At 46.7% G+C, this 24,455-nt stretch overlaps 1 protein-coding gene across 1 annotated transcript in view; it reads left to right on the top strand.

Annotated features, from left to right (window-relative positions):
* Positions 1-24,455, top strand: part of NGEF (neuronal guanine nucleotide exchange factor) — a 51,800-nt gene that overhangs the window by 21,735 nt on the left and 5,610 nt on the right. Inside the window, exons 5-14 of the mRNA XM_055723218.1 lie at positions 3,007-3,186; positions 3,290-3,393; positions 8,273-8,547; positions 15,807-15,967; positions 16,189-16,341; positions 18,293-18,422; positions 19,205-19,279; positions 21,224-21,313; positions 22,995-23,158; positions 24,172-24,327. Of these exons, the coding sequence (XP_055579193.1) occupies positions 3,007-3,186; positions 3,290-3,393; positions 8,273-8,547; positions 15,807-15,967; positions 16,189-16,341; positions 18,293-18,422; positions 19,205-19,279; positions 21,224-21,313; positions 22,995-23,158; positions 24,172-24,327 (1,488 nt within the window). The remainder of the gene's footprint in view (positions 1-3,006; positions 3,187-3,289; positions 3,394-8,272; positions 8,548-15,806; positions 15,968-16,188; positions 16,342-18,292; positions 18,423-19,204; positions 19,280-21,223; positions 21,314-22,994; positions 23,159-24,171; positions 24,328-24,455) is intronic.

Genomic DNA, 24,455 nt, shown 5'->3' with positions numbered 1-24,455 from the left:
TCTAAAGGAAGGAAAAGTAGACTATTAGTCATTGCTACACAGTGGAACAGAACTCTTGAGACACGAAAATACAAGCTGTGGCCTTCCATGGCCACAGGGGGCATTTCACTCTCAGCTGGTGTTCTCACCTCTTCATAGCTTCCAATATTTTTATTCTCATTATTTTTAGTGATATTTTCAGGTTTTCATCTCAGACCAAAACTGAAATTATTTTGGAAAATTTGAAGGAAAAAGGAAGACAGGCAGGACAAATTACCAGATAGTTATGGGGTCTGAAAAGATGCTTTCTATTTTTGGATGTTTTTCATACCGTGACCCAGACACTTTTTCTAAAAAAAAATTTCAATTTACAACAGATTTAACCCTTGGGAGCAAAGCAATATGAGAGATTAGAAGCTGTTAAACTCTACACTTAAAGTACACTTCTGAAAGATATTTTTTTTCAGTAGATACACCCAGAAGTTATATTCAGATATATATTCATTCCAGCAGTGTCAGTAAGAACTTATGCACTGATTTCCCTTTGCATACTAGGGAGAACTCCCCACTGCACTTGGCCCTTTCCTTTAGAAAATAGTAAACATCATCCCTGCTTTTCCAGAATTCAAGAAAACAAGGAGGCTTCCCTTTTCTAAGAAAGAAGCTTTCTAGCATCTCACCCACTTACTAAAACCCTTGACAATATTCTTGCCCTGGCAGCAAGCTGCCAGAACATGGCATTAGGCAGAGCTTCAAGATAGTCTCTGATGCTTTATCCCTTCTGCAAGGTTCTGGCTGCCCCTTTACTCACCTGTCCCCCCCAGATGCCCTAGTCCCAGTGTTTGGCTGATAACCCACTTTCATCCCCTATTGATCATCTACCCTATGACGGTCTCCCCCTCTACAGCCCCAGCTCTCAGGCTGTCCTCCTTCTCCTCCTCCTCTCCAAGTGCAGAACAGGCTCCAGCTCTCACCCTCACCCTGATTTTTCCTATCAGTTGTCTGGTCCTTCCAACCCCCCAGTCTGGGGCTGGACCTAGACTGGACTGACAGCCTTCTCTGAGTCCTCAACAACATTTCCAGCTGTTTTTCTCTCCCATTCTGCCTCTTACTGACTTAAGGACTGAGCTCTCCAGTGTGCCAGAACAAGATCTAGTTCACATAAGCTGAAGGAGTTTTTCTGAACGTATAGTCATGTGCTGATTGGAAGCTATCATTTAGCAAATACAATATAAAAATTATAAAAAGGAAACCATTTTACACATACAGACTAATACATGGATTTTATGTTGTTGCATAAATTACATTACCTCGTACAGGAAAAAAGATGGTTATTTATGCAACAGGGAGAAAGCAAACGTGAGGAATAGCTGAGCATTTTCTGACTGTTAACTCCTCAGTTGCAATGTGGTGCAGATGACGTTTTTTTGCTGAGGGTTGCTAATGTGTAGGGAAGAGCTGCACCCAACCTGTCCGCAAGCACTTGAACCGATCCAAGGGTGTAACCGTTCTCTGGAGCTCAAGAGGATTTATCCCTGAGGCGGAAAAACAATTACCTGAACGAAGACAGATATAGATCATTGAGTACTGAGATACTTACTGCCTAAACGAGACAATATATCCTTATGGAAGTAGCGACTCTAAGGAAGGGGAGACGGGGGAAATGATCGAGCGGGTGCAAAGCCCTGCCGGAGGAGGAGAGGAGGATAGCGGTCAATCCTGTGGGGTAATCAGGGGTGCAGTTCCTGGCAGGAGGGATTAGGCTGAGTTTTCCAGTTACATTCCTCCATCTCAGGGTTTCATTCCTGGAGAAGAAATGCACCATATGCACCAGATCTGGAAGCAGTTCAGGAGAGCCCCCCTCTCCCACCCCCTTTTCTCCCTCAAAGCCGGTGCCAGTCGCACATAGGCAGAGAGGTGCAGGGGATGGGGGGCAGCGCTCTGCCCTGGGTCTGAGGGAGGAGAGGTCAGTGCCAGGGCAGGACCCCTCTCCCGCTGTGGGGTGGCAGTGCATGGAGGAGAGGGGCTGGTGCATGGGGTGGGCTGGGGTGTGTGGGTGCTTGCAGGGGGAGGGTGCCTTGCTGGGGAGAGAGGGAGGGGATGGAGAAGGGGCTTCCCTGCATCTGAGGAAGGAGCCTCTCTGCAGGAGAGCGGGGGGATGGAGGTAGGGGTGCCTGTGAAGGTGGGGGGGGCCCTGGGGCAGGGATTGCTGCCTTTTGGGGGGGCCCTTGGGGAGGAGAGAGTCAGCCTCCCGACGGAGGAGGGACCTGCATTGGAGCGCTGGAGGGGAGCTGGGGGGCTGAGGAGGTCTCTGCGGACGGGGATGCTGGGAATGGGGTGGCTGCAGGGGACCGGGGACTCTGACAGGGGAGTGGGGGGAGGGGGGGAGGCTGACACCTGAGGGGGCTGTGGAGGCTTGGAAAGAATTTTGGAAGCATTGAGAGGGTCTGCACGAGGGGCTCCGAGAGGCTGTGGGGGGTACTCAGGGTCAGGTGGGAGCCCTGAAGGCTGAGTTTGGGGGGCTCCAAAGGAGTGGGGGAATCTCAGGGAGAGGGGTTGGGGAACTCTCACAGGCTTTGAGGGGTCTCGGGGGGGATTTGGGGAAGGCTGAGGGGGCTCTGCAGGAATTTGGCAGAGTTCTGTGAGGCCTCGGAAGAGATCTGGGAACACGGAGAGGGACTGCATGGGGCTAGGGGGTTCTGAGGGGCTTACGGGAGCCCGAGGGAGGCTCTGAGGGAATTTTGAGGGGTGTCTGTGGGGAAGCCTGAGAGGGCTCTGTGGGGATTTTGGAGGGAAGCCCGAGGGGGTTCTGAGGAGGTTTGGGAAGGCTCTGAGGGGATCTGGGTGGAGAGCCTGATGGGGGGGTCTGAGGGGAGGCTCTGACGGGATTTGGGTGGAGAGCCCATGGGGACGCCTGGGGGGGTGCCTGAGGAGAGGCTCTGAGGGGGGTTCGGGGGCTCAGAGGGTCTCGGGGGGCTGCAGGGGCGCCCCGGGGGCGGCTGCAGCTCCCCTCTCCCTCCCGCGCAGGCTGCTGCCTTCCTACCCCCGTTACCGTGGCAACCGCCCGGGCTCCCCCAGCCCCGCGCCGCTGCCGCCGCCGGAGCTGCTCGGCAGCCGCCTGTCGCCGCCGGCCATGGAACTGCTGGCCGCGGCGCTCAGCGCCGCCTGCGCCCTCGACCAGGACGGCTCGGCGGGACAGCCCGGCAGGTGAGCGGGGGCGGGGGACGAGGGCCGCGAACCCCGGTCGGAGGGGGGCGCCCGGCCGCCGCTGCCCCGCCGCCGCGGCTGAGGGTGCCTCCGCCTCCCACAGGGAGCCCCCCGCGGCCGCTGAGGAGAGCCCCGCGGCCGCCGCCGAGGCGCCGCCCGCCCACCCCATGACGGCCGACTCCTGGAGAAACCTCATCGAGCACATCGGTAAGGAGCCGTCCCCCGCCTCGGGACCCACCCACACCTCACCATCCCCCGCGGCGGGGGTCCGGCCGTGGGGTGCGGCGGCCGCGCTCTCCCGCAACTTCGCCGCGTTTCCCGCTCCCCGCACTGGTGGCAGCACAGCAGCCCCCAGAGGTGCCGCCGCGGCGGGCGCCCCCCCCCGGGCCGGACCCCTCACCCCCCCCCCGGGCCGGACCCCTCACCCTCGCCCGGGCCGGACCCCTCCCTCACCCTCATCCGGACCCCTCAACCGGGCCAGACCCCCTCACCTCCGCCGTCATCTCCGGTCCCCCTAAACCGGCAGCACTTGGCCAATGGACCCCAGATCTAAACCCGAGCGGTACATGGCAGGAGGGAGCCTCAGGCAGGCGCAAGGGGGTTGTTGCGGAAACCCAACTCTCTGTCTTTGCTGGAAAAACGTCTCGCTGTTGGTGTCAAAGATAATAACCATGGCCTTAGCGACGTTGTTTTGTTGTCTTTAAGGGCATCAGGTTTGTACACTGCCTGATAGGAGATTTAATGCTGTCGCTGAGCAGCTTTCCATTCATAAATAACGATTACTTATTGTAATTACAAAGCAGGTAATCATTAAGGCTACAGCCAACTTTCTGCTGAAATCTGTTTTTGCATACTCAAAAAGGCTTAAGGCTGAAGTAGTGGGTCAGCTAGCCAGTTGGGCATTATCTGTATGCACCGGGTCAACTTCTATTTTTAATAGCCACTGGTGTAGCATTTACCATGGAGGAGCAAGTTATTTTATCACTTGTGGTCTCTTTGTAAAGGCAGAATTGAAGTTATCTGCGTGGCTGTGGAGAAGAGGATGGTTATGTTTTTGCTTTTATGGGTTTTTTTGGTTTTGGTTTTTGGTTTTGGTTTTTTGGGGTTTTTTGTGGGATGTGGAGAGGACCTTCTCAGCTTGTTTCTTGGTTTCCCACATCTAAATTGCGACATTCCGCAGAGAGATTTGGGCAACTGCAAAGTTAAACCCCATCTGGAGACAGGTGTTATGGTGGAAATATGGAAGCCTTATTTTCAAACAGTTCTGTTCAATTTCAGTTGAAACCGCAAGTTACTTGAATATAGAGGACAAGAATGTAGCACTTTGCATGGGAAAATTGGATAGGTAACTGTCAGGAGCAGAAAGGCAAACCTCCCTGGCAGAAATGAGGGGGCTTCTCACATTGTCTCTGGGAGAGAACGGCTGCAATTTTGTGTCAGTTTATGGCAGGCAGGGCTGATTCTTGGAGTGCCTGATGCCACTGGGGCAATGCTGGGGAAAGAGGCTGGTGTGAAAGCAGCAGCCTGCCAGCGTCTGTCAGACAAAACAGCCAAGTTTGGGGCCTTCTGGAGGAAAGCGGTGAACAATTTGTGCAGATGTTGCCAGATATGTTACTTGCTTTTGGCTGTGTAGGTACCAATCTCCCAAGGCAGATGATGTGTCAATACATTGTCAGTTTGCTGGACTGTGCCGCTAAGAGGCATGATAAAAATACTAAGCCCAGCAGGACTTCATAGCAACCCCGCTGCTGTATTCATATATTTTGTGTGCTGTTTATCAGAGGGAAGCTGTGCGATATCTCTGCACACATCAGTGTAACTGCAAGTAGGTCTGTTGTACCTTGATGGAGGAGACAGGGTTTCGACAACCAGAGATGCTACACTAAGCCCCAACAGAGAGAGAGGTCATTTCAAATGGCTGAAGCATACTTGCTCCCTTCCCTCCCTCCTGCCTTTGAGGCATTAATGGACTTTTTGCCTGAAACTGGAGCATAGAATTTCAGAAAAAAACTTCTCTGGACCTCCTGAGATTTTACATAGCTTCCAATGTAATAACATTTACTTTAAGAGCACTGTGAACTCTCTAAGGCGAGTATTTCCACAATTAGTAACTAGTTTTTCAATTCCCCTCCCAATTTTTGAGATAGCTGGGAAGGGAGACTGTGACAGCAAAATTAAAAGGAATAAACACAAAGGGAAAAATCTATTATGTACTATACAAACTATGTAAACACCACTTAGGAAGATAAGCTGTAACCACTTAAGTCAACAGGCAACACCAAACCCATGCTCTGACCACACAGTTAACCTTTAGCCCGGTCACAGTAGGGACTGTTGGGACATTAAGCAATGAATGGAGCTTGTACAGGTCTCTGACATTTTGTACTTCTTCCCTTATTAAATGTAAGCATTTCCTAAATCATCCTATCTTCTCAGTCGCATCCAACTACTGATCTCAGCTTCTTTCTACACATTGTCAGTTCCCCGATGTATTGCTCTCCTTTCAACACATCAAAACCCTGTTCCTTGATCTTGCATCTATTATGCCACCCATCCTGTGCCATGGCATCTTCTGCTTCATCTAGAGTTTGCTTCTGCATAGCTTCTCTCCCTCTCTCTCCCATCTAAGCCTTTACTCTGACCATTTATAACCTCTTCACAAACAGATGGATGGACCTCTTACACCAAGTTAGCCAGGCTATCTTCTGTCCTTGCTAGCACAACCCTCTGTTTCTTCCTACCCTTCTTCTGCATAAACATATACCTGTCTTTTGTCTTTCTTCTGGTATCCCCTTTCTGCTTCCTCCTCATATTGCTGTCTGTGGTAGAGCTTCAGCCAGCCTAACTTGAGCTCCCTCCTTAAAATGAGTTACCTTGCTGTCATTTCTGAATGAGTTCTGGTGGAAGGTGCCTTTAGTCAATCCCATCTCCCTCTGTCCATATTTGCCTTTACGTGCCACTGAAGGCTCCGTAGGTCTTATCTGGTTGGTTGGTCAGACAGGGAACCTGGAAACAAAATCAAGTTTCATTGTATGATTTTATTTCCTTAAAAGCAAGGGGGAAATTTGTCTTGAGGATCTTTTTTAAAGAGCTGCTCTCCTGATCTGCACAAGGGACACTAAGTCCGCCTTACACAAAATATCCTCAGTTGCCTCTGACTTGCAGGGCAGACCCACCAGCACAACATGGCTGTACAGTCAGACACTGCAAGTATTATTATCTTCAATATGAGTAAAATCGATAGATGATGCTTGTTTCCCAGGATGTTTCCCATTGAGCCAAGCAGGGTATTTCTTCCCAGCCTGTCCTGCTTTCTGGTGCACAGCTTGGTGAGGCAGAAAGTACCCAGTGCCTGGCCCCACCACAGCCTTCCAGCACAGGCTGAGCTTACAGACTACCACTGAAAGCAGCTCCGATTTAGCTGGCTCTCTGCTCCATTCCTGAAGGAGCTTTCCACCCCACTGCATCCTCAGCACCCTCGTTGATGCTGAATAACAGGCAGAAATGCTTAGGAAAGCCATATGAGCCTAGTTGATGCAGAAAGAAATTATGTAAGTAGCAGCATGATGCAAAACTTCAGGGGAAGTCTCCTCTCTTTGGTTATCGTGTAGGAAGCTAACAGAAGACTATATGGTTTCCTAGGCGCAGCTACCCTTATTGCTATTTTAATCTAGTGCTGAACGTCTTTCCAGGGAGAAGAGATAACAGGATACACTTGCAGACTGCAGCAATGCTGTCCTTGTACCTGTGTTTTTCCCCAGCATATTTCTGTTGTAGTTTTAACAGTGACTGGTACAGAGCTCTGTGAAAACTAGCCCAGAGATTTAAGAGGCAGTAACATCTACATTTCTGCACTCCCTAGACAAACTCCTGACCCAGTTGTCTCTCACCTTATTACACATGGAATCTGCTTCTGAGAACCAATATTGTGGAATGCACATGACCAGATAGATTTTAACCCCTAATGATTCAGACAAAATAAATTATGTAGTTTGGTATTTTTTTTAACATCAAGGACTTTTCTCTTTATTAATTTGTTACACTTTGCAATTCAAGTATAAACCAAGGGAGACGATGTAAATTGGACTCCATTTTGAGAGAGGTGGGTGACATGGAGCAGTCTCAAGCTCTCTTGCCTTTTCCTATCTTCTAAATTACATTCTATATTCAAGCAATTAATGTTCTGGGTCCTACAGATGGTTCAGAAAGAGAAATGGGGCTGTTAGAAAGCTCTAGGAGAGAAAAAGGATCTTCTAAAGATGGCTGAGGAATTTCAGGATTCCTACCTTTTTTGTGCTGTCAGTTGAAATCAGGGGTGGGGGCAAATGTGCAATTTCGCCTGCTCCTGAAGTTAGTAACTGAAACTCAGAGAACACCTCCGGTGACTGATGGGCTGCAAGACGGTGTGAATTCAGAACCTTTTCCTTGGTGCTGTGGCATTCAGGTACCTTTCAAACGTTAATTTTGTATATTCAATCATCACAGAAACTGAGAAGGAAAACAGAAGGGTATTAAGCAACATGTCCAAGGCTAACCACGAAGTCAACACCAAAACAAACTCATAACTGTTGTCCCAATGCTTCACCTGTCCAATGCCTTAACAGCAGCTCAGTGTTTCCTCCTTAGGGATTTTCATGGCCATCAAATTGCTCCTTTAAAGTAGTTTCAATATATGCAGTATTACTTTTGCAGACACACAGTTACACATAACTATCAAGCTATAAAACTTGTAATATAATAACATTGCAGAGAAAACCAAGGTTTAAAAGAAACATTTAAAATGACTGGCAAATGACAAACTGCTTCTTTTATGTCTGATTGATCATATATTCATCTGACTGTGTTACTAAATGTTTTGTGAGAACAGGTTGTTGACAACACTTTGGATTTAGAAATGGCCTTCCATTTATAGTTCCCACTTCTGGCTGAAGTAGGGATGCCGTAATTGGCTTTTTTGCTCAGCACAGAAGGGATCTCTCTCACCACTGCTGAGGTGAACTAATGCAAAACAAACATCCTTTCCCACAATATATTTCTAGTCTTTTGTTCAGCTGTAACCTGTCAGACGTGTTATGTTGTCTCCTAGGGCTCTTGTATCAGGAATATCGAGATAAATCCACACGCCAGGAGATTGAAACCAGACGACTGCAGGATTCACAGACAGACCCTGAGGAGAGCTCACCCAGCGAGGAAACCCCATCTGAAGCAGAACCTACAAGTACAACTGAAAGCAAAGCTCCACCACAAATCAGTTTGCTAAGGAACTCCAACTCTAGGTTCAACCTGTGGCAGGACCTTCCTGAGATCCGGAGCAGCGGGGTCCTCAGCATCCTCCAGCCAGAGGAGATCAAGCTGCAGGAGGTAACGGGGGAAGGTGGAGTTTTTCTTAACTGGGTTGCTGCTTAAAAGATTGAGAGTGAATTAAGTCAAATGATCAAGATTTAAAAATTAAAAGCTTCATAGCAGTCACAGACAAGCCTTGCCCAGCTGAGTACTTTCCTGTGTTGCACTGGTTAGCACCATTCACTCATGTTTTTGAAACTACAGACGTTGTTCTATATGCTATTGCTTCTGGACAGTTCTGTAGCAAAAGCAAACTTTTCCCTTTTCTGATTAGGCATTAGGAGCAATTTACAAAGGAAGAGGGAAGATGAAGAGGTTCTTGCAAAGGAGCTTTTGCTTCCCAGTGTACACTAATCCTCTTCTGAAGTTACTAGCAGGATACACACTTTCCACCAGAAATCTTAAAAGAATTCAACCGTTAACTGTAAACTCTTTTAAATATGATGGAAATAATAGAACGGGAAGAGGAGAAGATTGATAAACTCCCTTATTTTTAAGTGTTGTTACTTGGAGTCATGCAAAACAGTACAAAAATAATGACAGGTATATTTGTATTTTAGCCATACAGTGCGGTGACATCACTGTTTAAGAGTCATACGCTGTTGATTTATAGAACTGCATCAGACAGTGAAAGGAGCAGGTGGGGGTGCTGCCGCAATTAATGAAACATCAGTCACACAATATTTTGCAACTGGTTGCTATTTTGGATAGCATGAGGAGCCTGAGTGCTCTTTGTCAATGCATAGCACCACATTCATAGCCAGCAGTAGAGATGAACGAGCCTTGTTTAGTGTGTGGTGTGTGTTGTAATACGAGTGATGAGCCTTCAAAGGCTTGATCCTGTAAGTACTGCTATACTTCTGTGCCAGAATTGCTTCTGGCAAGACCATTGTGGCAGTGTACCTGTTCAGCCCTGGCTCATGAGATTGTACCCAAAGTGCTGAAGTACATCTCAGGGTGTGAGCAGGTCCCTCTAAGTTTACTCGGATTTGCACAATCAACATTTATGAATCCCTTGTGTATGCAGTGCCGCTGCAGTCCTGGCCGAGGCTGTAACTTCACTGTTAACACTGGAAAGGCTCATCCTGTGACCTGCAGGGGTGTGATGGGCAGGGCTGTGTTACTTACACCCTTAGTGGAAGGGACTGGTGTTTATACAGAGCGGCTTGGGCTGCCAAGCACAGGCTGTTAGTGTGTCAGGGTTATGACTGAAGGTGACTAAAAGGATTTGTTGCTTTTCCATGTTCTTCTTCTGCACTGGTTATTTCCATATCAGATTTGTTCTGTTTACCTGGCAAAAAACATTGCTTCTAACTGCCAGCATTACAAACACAATCTGGCATCTGAACAAGTACAAGGTTTTCTTTTTCTTTCTGCTTCACAATGAAGAGTCTTTTACAGAAACATTTGCTTAAAAGTTTGCATTGTGGATTTCTGAACTTGCCATTTCTGTTGAGTTACATTCATCACCTGTCGGTGTTTTAAGGAAAAAAAAATCTCTGTGCTGCAAAACCCCAATATCATGTGCTGAATTTTCTTCGCTGTGCTTAAGTAACAGGAGAAATAAAGCAGATGGAGATGGGACAGTGCTGCCTTAAAGAAGTGCTGTACTTTCCCCTGATGTTAGTTTATTAGAACTGAAATTTTCTTCCTGTTTGTTCTGGGATTAGCACAGTAAGAGATTATAAAATTGCTCAAAGCCAGAAAGCTGTGAAATTGGCTGAGCACTGAATAGATCGAGTGAAGAATTTGCTTTCTGAAGAGTGTCAAAGATGGAAAACAAGGAGGGCTGGAGGAATTAGTGAGGCAATTAAGGAGATGATGTTAAATTCAGCCTTGATATAAGCAAGCACTGCTTGCTCCTGCAGTGCTAGAAACTGTGCTCATGTTGGATATGAACTGAGACTGAGACCTGTACATGAGGGCTTGATTAAGTGAATGTAAAGTGTTCAGCTTCACGAGGGAGAACTGGAGGAATTTACCTGAAGTACAAGGCAGCAGAAATTCTGGGGTAAATGTCTTAAGGACAAAAGCATACCCTTGTGACCCATTTTGTCTTCAAAGCTGTGGTAAACACAAGGACTAGAAGAGCCTGCAGCTCTTCAGCCAGGAAAGGTAGAACAAGAGTATTATTTAGATGACAGGGAGGAATACCGTTATACAAATGGAAAGGAAGTTGAAGCAAACCCTCCTGTTCACAGTTGAGGAAGGGAACACCACCACAGCTGTGATGGAGCAGGTCTTAAACAGTCAGAGAAATGTTTCTCACCTGCAGTAATCTGCAAAATGGAAGAGATGAGAATAAGAAGAGGAATGTGGTCTTCGTTATTATCGATGATGGAAAAGGACTAAGCAGGTTATCAGTACAAGATAAAAAACAAGACATGGGTGTTTTTTCAAGCATCAAAACAGCAGATCGACTGGAAGAACAATGAATGCTTGAAAAGTGTCATGAAAGGCAATTTGTCATTGTCCCCATTGGAACAAATGAGCCAGAAAATGGAGTTTCAGGAAAAAAAAAACAAACTACAACAAAAAAAGAAGCCCAAACCCACATGCACCATGCAGCAATTTCAGCAAAAAGGTGTTGCAGCACGGCCCATTAGCTCCAGGAACTCAAACAGAATTCAGACAGAGATGGCCTCTGCCACACCAGCCTTTTTCATCTGAAGTGACTGTGAGAGTAGCAAGATGTAAAACAAGAACTGGAAGTGTCACATAAAATGTGGTGCAAATGCAGAAAAAGAAAGAACAAAAGAAAAATCAAAAGACATGTTACAGACCACAGAGGTGAGGGAAATACAGAAATTACATGTTACTGGAATAATTTTCAGAAATCACTTAAGTCATTGATAGGGTCGTTTAAATTATCCAGACATCTGTTGAGCATTAAACATAGCAAAACATGAATTGACAAGGGCTTTCTTTTAACTACCTAGAAAACGTAATGATGCAATAAGAACAAGCCAAAAGAAATGATTTTGGGGCTCTGACATGGAGTCAACATGGAGGAAATGCTGGGCAACATGTATGTAGCAGGACAAATAAGTGACTAGAGAGAAAACACACTCCCAGTATTATATGCAATTTAGCTTAAAACAAATTCTGTCACCAAGATACTAGTCTCTGAAGAGATAGTGAACCAGAGATTAGAAGAAACAATATTTAATCAGTGAAACTTCTTTCAGCATGAAACTTAAATTAGATATTGATATGGCATTTTTGTGGAATGGCTCCAGTTTATTCTTCTTTCTCTGTTCAGTTCTCTACCTTTCAGTTTGTCCTTGTTTTATTTACTGTATAGTTTCTTCATTTTGTCCTTTTCTGCTTGCTGACTCTATTGATTTTCCTACACCATGCTCATCTTCTGTGTTTTATGAGATTCTGAGCTGAGTAGAACTCACCCAAAACTATTCACTAATAAAAATAGTTTACAAAGTAATCTCAAACTTTGAATATTTTTGCAGAGATGTATGAGCTTTGATAAAAGTTTTTGCCAGGGATTATTTGGATTCAGGTCACTTTGGTGTTAGAAAAAGGGGCAGAGACAGACTAATCTGCACCATGTGTCATGGTGTGAATTCAGAACAGAGAGCTGCTGCTCTGAAAATATTCTTTGCTCAAACAAAAGAGGGACTTTAACCTGCTTGTGCTTACTGGTGGCACTTGCTGTGGAAGAGCATGTTTGACAGTCAGGCAGCCTTTCTCTGTTGTTCCCTTTTCACAAAATGTCCAGAAAATATTTAATTTCCTTTCCTTTTTTGAGCAAACATTAGATCTCAGACCTCCAGAGAGCTCTCGTGCTGGACTTCCCACACTTCTAGCAGGTGACTGTCAGACTGACCCTGTGAAGGCAACCAGGTCTGAGAGCTGGTCACAGCCAATGCTGTGGCATTGGATCAGAGAAGATCCCCCTCCTAGACCAGACCAGAATTCTCCCTTCTTACCTGGTGGTTTACATGAAGAGCAGGGCCATTGGGAACAGGTATTTCCAATCTATACAATAAAACACCATGTTGTCCCAGTAGGAATTTACCCTGTAGGATTACTTACTCTTGGCTTCAGTGACACTTAATTTTTTTCCTTTTTTTTATCTTCTGTATTTCCTTCTTCCTTAGGTTTCACTTTTCCTTTCTCAGTCTCTCTGCCAAAACACAAGCAATGAAAACAATTAGTATAGCTTTTACGTGACTGTGAGATTTCATTAAGTTAATGACCCAGAAGACCAACAGTGTTGGTCATGTTTCCAAGAGAGAGTTTCAGACTATTTGTAGACTCAGGAAGATAGTATTACATCAATTGAGACCAGAAGCTTGTGCTCTTTCTTTCTAGTGACAGCGTAGAGCTAGCAAAGTTCAGTTATTCCTCCGAGATCTTGTCGTTGCATCGCATGGTTGGATGTTTGGTGCCAGTTTAGGAGGTTTGCAGATCATACTTACCCAAAAGGAAACAGCAGTGTGGGCTGCTTGGAGTAGGTACTTTGGGTCTGCAGAGGACCAGCTGGATCTTAAAAGTAAGTTAAGAAACTTGTGCCTCGCACATGCTGTGAACACTTCCAGAAGCTTGTCCCGATCAATGGAGATGTTCTTTACTTTCCTAGCATTTCCTTTAAATCAAAACTCTGTGCATTGATATTTTCTCTATGGATTTCATTATTTCTTTGGTGTGGCTTGCACTCTGCACATGCTCATGTAGGTCATGTTGAACCTCCCCCCCTTCCCAAGTTAATTTGTCCAAACATAGGCAGAGGGGCTTCTACAGATCAGGAAGCAACCTTCTGGAAGAAACAAATTGTCTGAGGGTTTAAAGGCTGTGGCAGAATGTCAGACAGGTCTTGCTCTTGGCTCTCATGGCCATCCTGGAATCAAACCTGGCGGAAAAAAAATCCTGACTTGGAGTGTCTGGAAAGCTGCAATGCAAAATGACTGGTGGTATCAATCTCCAGGGTATCTGGAAGGGACAGGCTGTCCCAGCATGTCCTGTGTTATTCTCTGTTATATCTTTACCTATTTCTATTTCTCTTACGTATCAAATGAAAAGGTACAGTTAAAGCCGTAAGAGGTGCATGTAGAATCTAGCCAGTCATGCAGGGAGAGAAAGAGAGGTTCTCTCTCAGGTTCACGAGGTGCCCTGGTAAGGCTGTTGAGAGAAACCAAGCTGATAGCCCTCCCCTTTTCTCATTGGGAATCTGGCCTTGATAAAAATGAAACATCCTCTTATTCCTTAAACGCCAGCTATTCCACAAACACTGACCAACTATGTTCATTTCTACCCATACCCTTTGCTCTGTCTCCCTTCTGGCAGCTATGGCACAGCCTCCTTCTCTGCTGCAGGAAAGGACCACCTGTTTGACTTAACTGCCCACTGGGAATATTTCCTAGGCTACCAACCCCGGAAAGAGCTGAAACGTCACTTCAACAGATATTTTAGCAGCTCCCAATTCAGTAACAGTCCCTCCTTGCTGTGCCAATCCTCCCAGATCTTAGAATGCAGCACAGTGTCAGGAATATAACCCAGGTCTCTGTACCTCAGGTTCTTCTGTGATGCGTAGTGATATTTCCAGGAAAAGGCCAGAAACTGATCAGTAGGGAATTTAAAATAATTTCTTTAAGAAGAAAAAAACCCTAAAAAACCAACCAAGCAAGAAAAACCCCACAAACAACAACCAAAAAAAGGAACAACCAAGCCACAAGACAAGAACCCCAGCTAATTTGGGAGATATTTTTCAAGATGCACAGCACAAAAATACCGCATGTATCTGCTGCTCCGTTGGATCTCCTTGACTCTAGCTGGGCCCTTGCAGCCTCCAAGAGCTGGCAGGGCTGAGGGACTTGCACCTGCACTGCCTGGCCCGCTCCCACCCTCACCAGGGTGCAGCAGAGGAGCTGTGGGCAGTAGGGGAGCTTGGGCTCAAGGCTTGAAGCAGCTTTAGGTTCAAGGAAGCGAGACTTTCACTGAGCTACCAAAAGATTCCTCTCTCAGTAGAGGCAGCACAGGCCAGCCCCAAGACAAGGAGCCCAAGATGCACCTTCATCAAGAGATGTCTGAAGAATCTAATAATTTTTCACCATGTTGAAGCTCTCATGAGAATCACCAGTTAATCTTACTTCAACTAACAGATTCAGTAGTTGCATCAATAATCACCTTTTTTAATCTGCCTCTGAACAAAGACAACAAAGACTTGCCTGGAGAGTGGCGGAGCTCTGTGTGGTAACAGGGGAGTGTCCCTGCGTCACCTGCTCTAGGCAGAAGGCTTTATATCCTTATCTCATTAAACTGTTTTTTTAGCTCTGAACCAAACCACCAATTTGTCTTTCTGCTTTGCCAGACCACATCACTGGCCTGAGAAAGCCAGGCTTTGCTCCGGAGTTTCTCTTCTAACAGGATAAGTAAGGGCTGAAATTTGGAGATTATTTGTGACTTATGGTAGTAGTTACGGACTACTGTATCTTGTCCCAATCCTTGATGAATTGGGTCAGAAAAACGTATGGCCAGGGATGACCAGGGAAGCCTCACTTGGACAGTAACAGCTGTATTTCCTTTGGACCGGGGAAGACACTCGGGCTAGGAGCACCACAGCTGTGTATTTGTGCTGTCTCTGCCCCAAGGAGCACGTTGCACACTGGGACTGCAGTGTGCTGGACATCCTGGCCTCTACACCATGGCCTTTCTAAACCAAGAGTGTAGATGGTACAAGGAGACCCTCTCGTGTAGGACAATAAGCCACAATGAGGAGAGCAACAAGCCAGTGCGCTCGTGACCAGCGAGGGGTTGGAAGGTGTGTGGGTACTACCAAGGGTGCTCCCTGAAAGGGAGGTGAAAGTGCAGGGCTGTGACAAGTCAGGGTATAGAGGGGGCCAGTGCCTGGAGCAGCATCAGGTCAAGACTGAGTGACAACTAGGAAGGAAGGAGGGAGCCCATTAAGTGCTTTTATGTGTGCACCTCCATAAAACCAGACTGCTTAGATATAATAAGAAAAAGAGATCATTCTGCTGGAGAGATTCAATGGAAGGAAATTTGGTTAAACAACTTAGGAGAGAGACAGAAGGATCCAGGGCTGACGGTTGAGGGAGGAAATCTTCCCTGTTCAAGTCACTACCCTGCGTAACATGCTGCAAGTGCCATTGTGGGCTTACCTCTCTCTGTACTCTGGGCCTGGAGGGTGGGTGCAAGGTCCATGATTGTGTGCAGCGCCGATGTTCTCATTAACGCTGCGTGTGCCTCGCTGTAAAAGTAGAAGGTGCCTGCTGATTTCCTTCTTTGGGTTTCTCCCCCAGGCCATGTTTGAGCTGGTTACTTCCGAAGCCTCCTATTACAAAAGTCTGAATCTGCTGGTATCTCACTTCATGGAGAACGAACGTCTGAAAAAGATCTTACACCAGTCTGAGGCACACATCCTCTTCTCCAATGTTCTGGATGTCATGGCTGTTAGTGAGCGGTAAGACAACTGCTGCTGGATTTTTGTCCAGCTGAATGGCATCACTTTAGCTAACCTCATTTGTAGAGGGATGGAGGAGCTGACTAGGGGCAGTCTGTTACCCACTGTCTTTTCAAAAAGCCTGTGGACACATTCAGTACTTTGAACCCCAAGGGTTTCTCCCGGGAATTACCTGGGACAGACAGGTCACAATTAATATGAGTGCTGCGTTTCTCATCTAGCTTCCTGTTGGACCTCGAGCAGCGAGTGGAGGAGAATATTGTGATCTCAGATGTGTGCGATATTGTCTACCAGCATACAGTTAATCACTTCTCTGTGTACATCACCTACGTCTCCAACCAGACCTACCAGGAGAGAGCTTACAAGCAGCTTCTGTGAGTTCCATTGCTTGATGCTAAATTATTTTGCAAAATTTGGTAGACCATGGATTTAACTGTAATTTAGATCTTTATGACAAAGGGTTAGATGGAAACAGAATTTCCCATTTCACTGATTTTTCACTGCACCTATAAAAAGAAAACATAACTAAAAGGTTTTATAGTAGGGGTGGGTTGACATAGTATGCAGTTAACATACCAAGTAAGTTCAGAGCCAGCAGTTCCCAACTGTAGGAAATACTCATGCCATACACAGGGATGCACACTTGTGAAACGCACGTATTTTTAAACTGCAGGTAGAGGCAAGAGATTGAAAGGCCAAGAACGTAATACAGATCTGTGATGACAAGAACAGCCAGTGTTTTTCCCAAACTTCCCAGCCAGGCATTTGACCTTTCCAAAGTTCAGAATCAGGTTTTCTTTCAAAACAACATAATTTTCTTAAAACAAACCAAAAAAAAGCTATTTTCTTCACATACTGATGTTACACACACAGACATTACCTAGGTCTGAGAATATAATGGAAAATACTTTTCCAGTATTTTCCAAGTTTAGCAAGTCTTTTGGTCCAGTAGGAATTTTCTTATGCCAGCTCAAAACAAAGAGTGCCCTACAAGCTTGTCTTTGAGCCGGAGAACTGATTTTTCTTTAGTTACAATGTCCTGGATTCTTTCAGGGCAGCCCACTGCACGTGCTGCACTGTGCTTCCTTCCTGTAGCAGCAGCTGGTTCAGGAGTGTAAGGAGCCCTAATCCTTTCCTTTTGCTGCTCTCCAGCTTTTGAGGCAAACCCCACCACTTTAAGGGGCCTCTTCTGAGCTTGGCCAACTGTTCTTTCCAAAAGGAGGGTACCACAGGGTTTCCTTCAGTCAGAGGTGAGTAATATAGCTGCAGAATATAAACAGTTTGTCTAGAGCCATTAGCTAAACACTCAGAAGCAAAGCAGTAATGAGCTGGATTACTTGAGCCTGAAAGGGACCTGTTGGAGGTATTCCTAGATATGAATTTAGAGGCCAGCATTTTTTTCGTCTGCGGGAGAATATAAAGCAAATTGGAAAGAACAGACTCCCTTCCACAGGCTCCTAGCTAGCACAAGAATTTTGCAGCACTTGGCTGAACTCGAAGCCTGAGGTGTGTCACAGTTCCCCCCATTTGGCTGTCCTGAGCCTGTACCTGAGCACGTAGGTTGTGTGTGGCTCTGGTGAGTCACACCACCGCACAAGTACCTGCTGCAGCAGGGAGAAACACAGTGGCTTCTCCTGAGTGTTGCAAGTCACGCGCAGTGAAGACTGGTTTTGCACAGTTAGCAATCTCTGCATCTGCACAGTTTCTGCTAGCCAGGACTCCAGTAGTGTAGGTCTTCCTCAGGACCCTTCCTGGGGCAGAGGCTGCTCTGTGTGGCTGTGGCCCAGCAATGCCCTCACCTGCTGCAAACACCACCAGGGGTGGCCTGGGCATGGCCTCTGCGCTTCTCAGGCCAGATTATTGATTTCCATTCTCCAGCTAAGCGGCCAGGAGTAGCCAAGTTTGAGCTGTTTTGTGGCTTGTCTTGTTCTTACGACTGTGAATTTCACCTTGTCAGAGAGTTCCAACTGTGTAAAAATATGTAATTATGCCTCTGACTCATCTACTTGGACACACACCCCATTCACACACACCTACGCACGCAGTGTATGCTGCTGAGCTAGATGTGCTAACACATGTGAACACTACCATGGCTTGTACATTAAAAGTCTATTTTTTCCCTCCCCCAACACTATAAATAGTTCTAGATTTAAACTAAAATACACCTAGAAGCACTCAGTCCCTTCCTCCCCTCTTCCCTCTTATTGGGAGAGGCCAGGCAGATGCTGTCTCCGGGATCAAGTTGCTTTTGGGTCACCAGCCACATACCAGAGTCTCAGGCAGGGTAGCACTCAAACCCCTCACTTTCCCTCTCTTTCCTCTCAGCCAGGACAAGCCAGCTTTCCGGGAAGTGATCTCACAGCTAGAGCTGGATCCCAAGTGCAAAGGCCTGTCCTTCTCTTCCTTCCTGATTCTGCCATTTCAAAGGATCACTCGGCTCAAGCTGCTGGTGCAGGTAGAGTTTTGCTCTTCCCTCTCTCCTGAAGGTCTTCTGGATCACTCCTGGAATTTTCCTTCCCAGCAGTTGTCAATGAGATGGCTTAGATACAGCCATGATCAATCCTAGAGCTGGATGAAACCTTTCCACAGTTAGACATTCTCAACAACTATGGAAAAAATATTTCAGTCACGCGTAGACCATCCCCAAATTAGTGTTGAATTTTCCAGACAGCTTTTACTGAGCAAAACAGTTGAGGAGGAACTTTACTGAGCTGCTAGAAGGAGTAGCAATGCTCCATTAACCCAGCTGCCTGATGGTTGTGATGCTGACTCACAGATACACGGTGCAGAAAAGCTGTGGGACATGGAAATGCTCCATGTATAATACCCTGCATCATGGTGGCTTGGACCAGACTGTCAGCCATCTTCCTCCTGTGCTTTGCCAGCTTGTCTAAACACTGCTGGAGGAGGTGCTTCTAGGGCTGAGGAACCTGCTCGGTCCCATGTGGTTTTATCCCACTGGGATTACCAATAACACTGCTAGTGCCAGCTCTAACTATTTTTATTTATTCATTTATTTCTATAAAATAGGAGTCTGCCTGCCACATTTCTTTTAGATACAAAGTCACATAGGAACAAGTTTTAATGAGAAAGAGGAACTAAGAGGTGAGAGTCGCTGTACTCTTGTCACCTATCCCGTAATTAGGCTGATGGCCGGAAATAACTTGGAGGTTAGCAAAGACCTTCCTGTGCTGTCAGATTGGGATGAGAGTTAACACAGCCTTTCTTCACCTGCAGAACATTTTGAAGAAAGTGGAGGAGAAATCTGACAGGGAAACCACTGCCCTGGACGCACATAAAGAACTGGAAACGGTAAGTTTGAATGAGCTAACTGAAGGCCATTAAGATTAAACCATCATGCTCATTTTCCCCCTGCAAAGAGACCTACAAATTACATACACTCTTGGAGCTGTCCTTTTGAATCTTGTCACTGTTTCAAAAGTAATTTTTTTTTCTCCTTAAGTCTTCCTTACTTTCAAAGATGGACTAATCTAGCAGCACTTAGATGTCAGTGACGAGGAATCCTTTGCTAACAACAGATATTTATGATTCCGCTGTAGGAAAGGGCAGAGAGAACGTTTTCCCTGGAGGCCTTCAAGAATATAAGTTGTTTTTGCAGCTACCGAAGGTGGTGGATGCCACTGAGACATGTAATGGGCTGCAATAGGCTGTAGAATACAACGGTGTCAGGTTTCCTCCAATACAGCACACTTCTCCCTCTGACATAGGGTAACAATTTCTTAACGCTCAAGCCTGCTTTTAGCCCTCTTCCCTGAGGCTGGTAGGTAGGTGTGGTGCTCAGTTGTGCTAGTTACTGCTGTGTACAAGACACCAGGATGGCACTGGGATATTTTCTATCTGGGCTGTTCCTGACCTGATCAGACAGGGCAATCCTACTTCCAGGCTACGTATCTGAATGGTCTGGATGTAGCTGCAGCTATGTGGGCTGGGACAGTGTTTGAACCCTTCTCTGTCAGCAGCTTGGAACATCTCTTGAATGCTGCAGTTCAGTATAAGTATTTGAAGTTGAAAGCTGTGCTAGAACGTTAGCCTGAGGATATGCTCGCAGCTTCCAACTGAAATACTACAACAAAACAGGATCTTGGATTTGCCCTCAACTAGTCTAGGAAGTGTACACTTCGTAGATCGCTAGGGACAAAGATGGAGACCTTAACTATGAAGAATATTCTGTGTTGTTAGTATTTGCAGGATCACTCTTGATGCATTTGGTAGCCAGTTTGTTTTTTTTTACATTGGTCAAAAGCCTGAGGAAGGCTGTTCCTGTGGTATGCAGGTGAGTGTAACTGCTGATGGAAGAATGCTCTTTTTATATTCAGCTCTCAGCAACTCACCTGATCAGTTTCATAACTCCCTTTGCATGGTTACTTATCTGTAAGAGTTTAAGTTTAGATGCCTAATGTCCAGCTAGGTACAAGCATCACAACAGAGGTCATCTGGTGCTTATTTTCTCTAGAGGTATCCTATTTGAGAGGTAAGAGCTGATCACCGTTTCAGTTGCTGATGTTCTGGTGAATTCTGAGTAGCAGAAACAGAGCACAAAGTCGAGCTTGTTCTCCAACGTAATTTTTCTACCTAGCCAATTCTCCAGAGAGTTGCTCCTTATGAAACAGGCAGTGGCATCTAGGTTAAGGTCCCTGTAATAGGGTAGTACCTGCACATTGGTTGTGGTTTTTCAGTTGAAAGTTTGTGCTCAGAACACAACTGGGCTCTGTATGATGAACGTCTCTCTCCCTGGGACATTTCATAACCTTGGCATCTAGTGCTGCTTGGCAGAACCGCAGCATTTGCATCTTTGAAATTAAGATCTTTGGCTTCATTCTGTTCTTGAAGATGATACTGCACATGTACCTTGTTTCAAGTGTTGGGGATGAGCAAGACGAGATACGCGGTGTGTCAGAATCTGGAAAATGAGCTGTTCCCTTTGCTGTGCAAGCAGGAGTATTGCTTAATGCTGTCAAGTTCAGTAATGAATGCAGCCATCTAACATGCCCCGTGATAGTCAGCTTCCAGCTGTAACATCTAAGTGTTTGGGGGCTTTTTGGTGGGGTTTTCTGGGCGTTTGTTTCTCCCTCGCCCACCCTTTGTCATGTGAATACTGTGCTGGTAGAATAGCTTGGCCAATTCCCGTTACAGCAGGGCACTTACCCTGTCATGGTCAGGCCTGCCTTTGCTGTCCATCGCCACTTACCTGCTTAAGGTAGCAGAGACAAATCTTTCTATTCTCTTTCTTCCCAGGTGGTGAAAGCATGTAATGAAGGTGTCAGGAAGATGAGCCGAACAGAGCAGATGATCAGCATCCAGAAGAAACTGGAATTCAAGATCAAGGTATATGCATAGGCTGGTAACCCATTGCAAACAGAGAACAAACAGCATCCAAGTGTTGTGCACACATACATGGCAGTAGTAACCTAGTTGCATTCCTGTTAGTGAGTGTTCGGTGATGGCCTGGTCCAAAGCCTTTGAAGGAGATGCTGCTGCTGCAGGCACTGCATCTGTGCAGGTGACCTCTGTGCATGCACGCTGCAGAGACCGGGGGCAGCACTGAGGCCAGCGTGTCGTGTGTGTATGCAGATGTGACACACTGGCTTCAAACCGCCTGTGTGCAGTGGGTGGCTCCTGCTCCAGCTCTCAGTTCTGGCTCTTCCCTCTCACCTCTCTTCAAAATGTAGGTCAGCTTTCAGCTATTATTTTACACTACAAATGACATTAAAGAAAGATGAAAGCTACAAAGCAAAACACTTTAAAGCTGGAAAATAACAAAATGAAGTGTGTCCCACCATTTTAACTCATCCCTGCATTTATGCATTATGTACATTCTCTAATTACCTGCTCATGATCTATTTTGACTGCACTCAGGGAATGACTGAATCGGTATTTAGGGGTGTCTGATCAGATCTTTTAATATATGCCATGAAATTCCAGTGCTGAATATAAAGTTGCCAATTATTTTACTGAGTGCTCTGGAGGTGCTTCTCAGATCTGCCTGCTTCACAAACTTTAAGGAGCATATTTCGCTTCCCAGCAACATTTTTATGTACCTGAACAACCAAAGTAAAAAAAATGAGATCGTTTGTATGGAAAGCCACACTGGGCGACCAAGAATTTGATTTTTCCAGAGCATTTTACCAGTGTGTCAGGGCTAGATCACGGTCCACAGGACAGCACTAGACCAGGGTAGCTACAAGGCTGCCTTCATCTCTTGTAAAGCTGAGGCTATAATGACAGGCAGGAGCTGGTTCGTCCCTGGAACAGGTCTACCTTGGGCACTGGTGCAGGCAGGGCTTCTCCGGTGAAAAAGAGTGCAAGAGTATGGAAAGAAAGAAGGATTGTGCCACCGTGCATGTGGCAAACACAGTGAGGGAGTGAAGGTGGGAAGAGTAGCAGTTACTCAGATGTTTTCTCGTATTTCAGTCGTTTGACTGGAAGCATGCTGTTCTAATATAAGATGTGCTTTGTCCTGGGCTGCTTGTTTTTAACACAGTGTGTGGTAAAACTCTAGCAGAAGTGCTGTTGTGGCTGCATGGGACAGTATCTCCACCCAGATGGGACAGACCCAACCAGCGAGAACCTGATTAACCTGTTTTTTTGTAGCCAAAAGGCCAAATACATGTTTTTGAAAGTCTGTCTCCCCGGCCAGAAAGGCTCAGCCCAGGTGATGAGACATGGGGTCTCCCAGAGACAGATCAGGCTGTGCAGGGTGTAGCCTGGTGTTTAAATCCAGCACTTGGCACTCCAGCATTGCCATCCTTGAGTGTTTGCTCATTCTTGGGCCCCTGCCGTGTCCCTGTCTGAGTTCTGTTACACTCTTTGCGAGGCTGCAGCGTGGGTGGCAGAGCATACTGCCCGCTCTGCGCAAGCCCTGCTCCAACCTCTGCAGTCCAGCCTGTGGTGATGGGAGCTCACCACCCTTCCTTTCGCACCTCTTCTTGTTTTCAGCATCTTGACTGCATAAGCCCATGGGGTTTTGCTGCTCTCCTCATCTTTGCCATCTTTTCCTCACTTGTAGTCTGTGCCCATCATCTCTCACTCCCGCTGGCTGCTGAAGCAGGGGGAACTGCAGCAAATGAATGGTCCAAAGACATCACGAACGCTTCGCACCAAGAAACTCTTCAGAGAAATCTACTTGTTCCTTTTCAATGATCTGCTAGTAATTTGCCGGCAAATTCCTGGGTGAGTGCAAAATTCTGCTGGTACGCAGGGCACTTCGTGAGTCCTGTTTGCCCCTGGGTTTATCCAAGCTGTGATGCTGTGCCCTCATCCTGTCCCCCAGGCACAGGGAGGGCATCCTGACCTGACTGGTACACCTCCTTCGGCAGTCACCTTGCCTCTGTGCACAGTTGACTATTCAGGGGTGGCACAGGTCTCCAGCCCAGATTGCCCAGGAGGGTAAGGAGCATGTATCAACCAGTTTCTGCAGAGTGGCAATGAGTGACATCAGCTCGTGGGCTGACCCAGGAGGTCTGTCTTCCTGTCAAGAAGTGATTTTTGAGTCATCGCTGCCTGAAGAACAGCTCAGATTTAGTCAGTTGAACTTGTAAGAAAGCAGGCTGGAAAGATCTGCGCAGCAGGGAGGGGTATAAATTTAGGCCTGAGGCTAGCGGTTATATTTGACATGGTGTAACCTGCCTCAGGAGGAGAATGTCATCGTGCTTAGGACTAGGTCTTGTGCAACTAGACACTAGTGAAATACAGCAGCACAGATGGGTCCTAGAGAACAGCGTGTTCTTTGTAGCATTAACTAGACTCACCGGTAGGGAGCATCTTGCCTGTCCAACATTTCTAATAAACATGTCGCCGCAGTGTCTGTATGCCTGGAAATATTTTGCTTCTGTGGCAGCTTGTGTCCAGAAAACACAGAGGCATTTTACAAATAGGAATGAATTAAGCCTCACAGTCCCCTTTGAGGGAGCACTGTCTGCATTTTGTACACAGGGAGCTCAGACAGAGCAAGGAGCTTGTTCTAGGCCGTGCGGGATGGCTAGGGCAGAGCAAGGCGAGGGTTTCTTGCTTTGCAGTGGGTTTTCATAACCACCCGCTCATCCCTTCCCACAGCAGGGCATCTTTTTTCCTCCTGCCGTGCAGCGGTTCCTGGTCTGTGTCCTCCGTACAGTTCTGGGTGGCTGAAGCCGAAGTCTCCTGGGATAACTGCAGTTTTTCCTAATCTCCTCTCTAACCTCTCCCAGGGACAAGTATCAAGTGTTTGACTCTGCTCCCCGGGGGCTTCTTCGGGTAGAGGAGTTAGAAGATCAGGGGCAGAGCTTGGCCAACGTCTTCATCTTGAGGCTGCTGGAGAATGCAGATGACCGGGAGGCCAGCTACATGCTGAAGGCATCATCCCAGTGAGTACAAGTCACCCCACCAGTGCTCAGCTGGGCTCTCCCCCTACACCCAGGCAGGGGCAGCACCTTGTCTGCGTGGGGAGCAGCTCTCCGGGCTTACCAGGGTCAGGCAGGCAGAGATCCCACTG

This window comes from Falco cherrug, chromosome 11 (genome assembly GCF_023634085.1).
Source record: "Falco cherrug isolate bFalChe1 chromosome 11, bFalChe1.pri, whole genome shotgun sequence".
Taxonomy (NCBI): domain Eukaryota; kingdom Metazoa; phylum Chordata; class Aves; order Falconiformes; family Falconidae; genus Falco; species Falco cherrug.
Note: the sequence above shows the minus strand (reverse complement) of the source record. Positions and strands in the feature narration are given on the sequence as shown.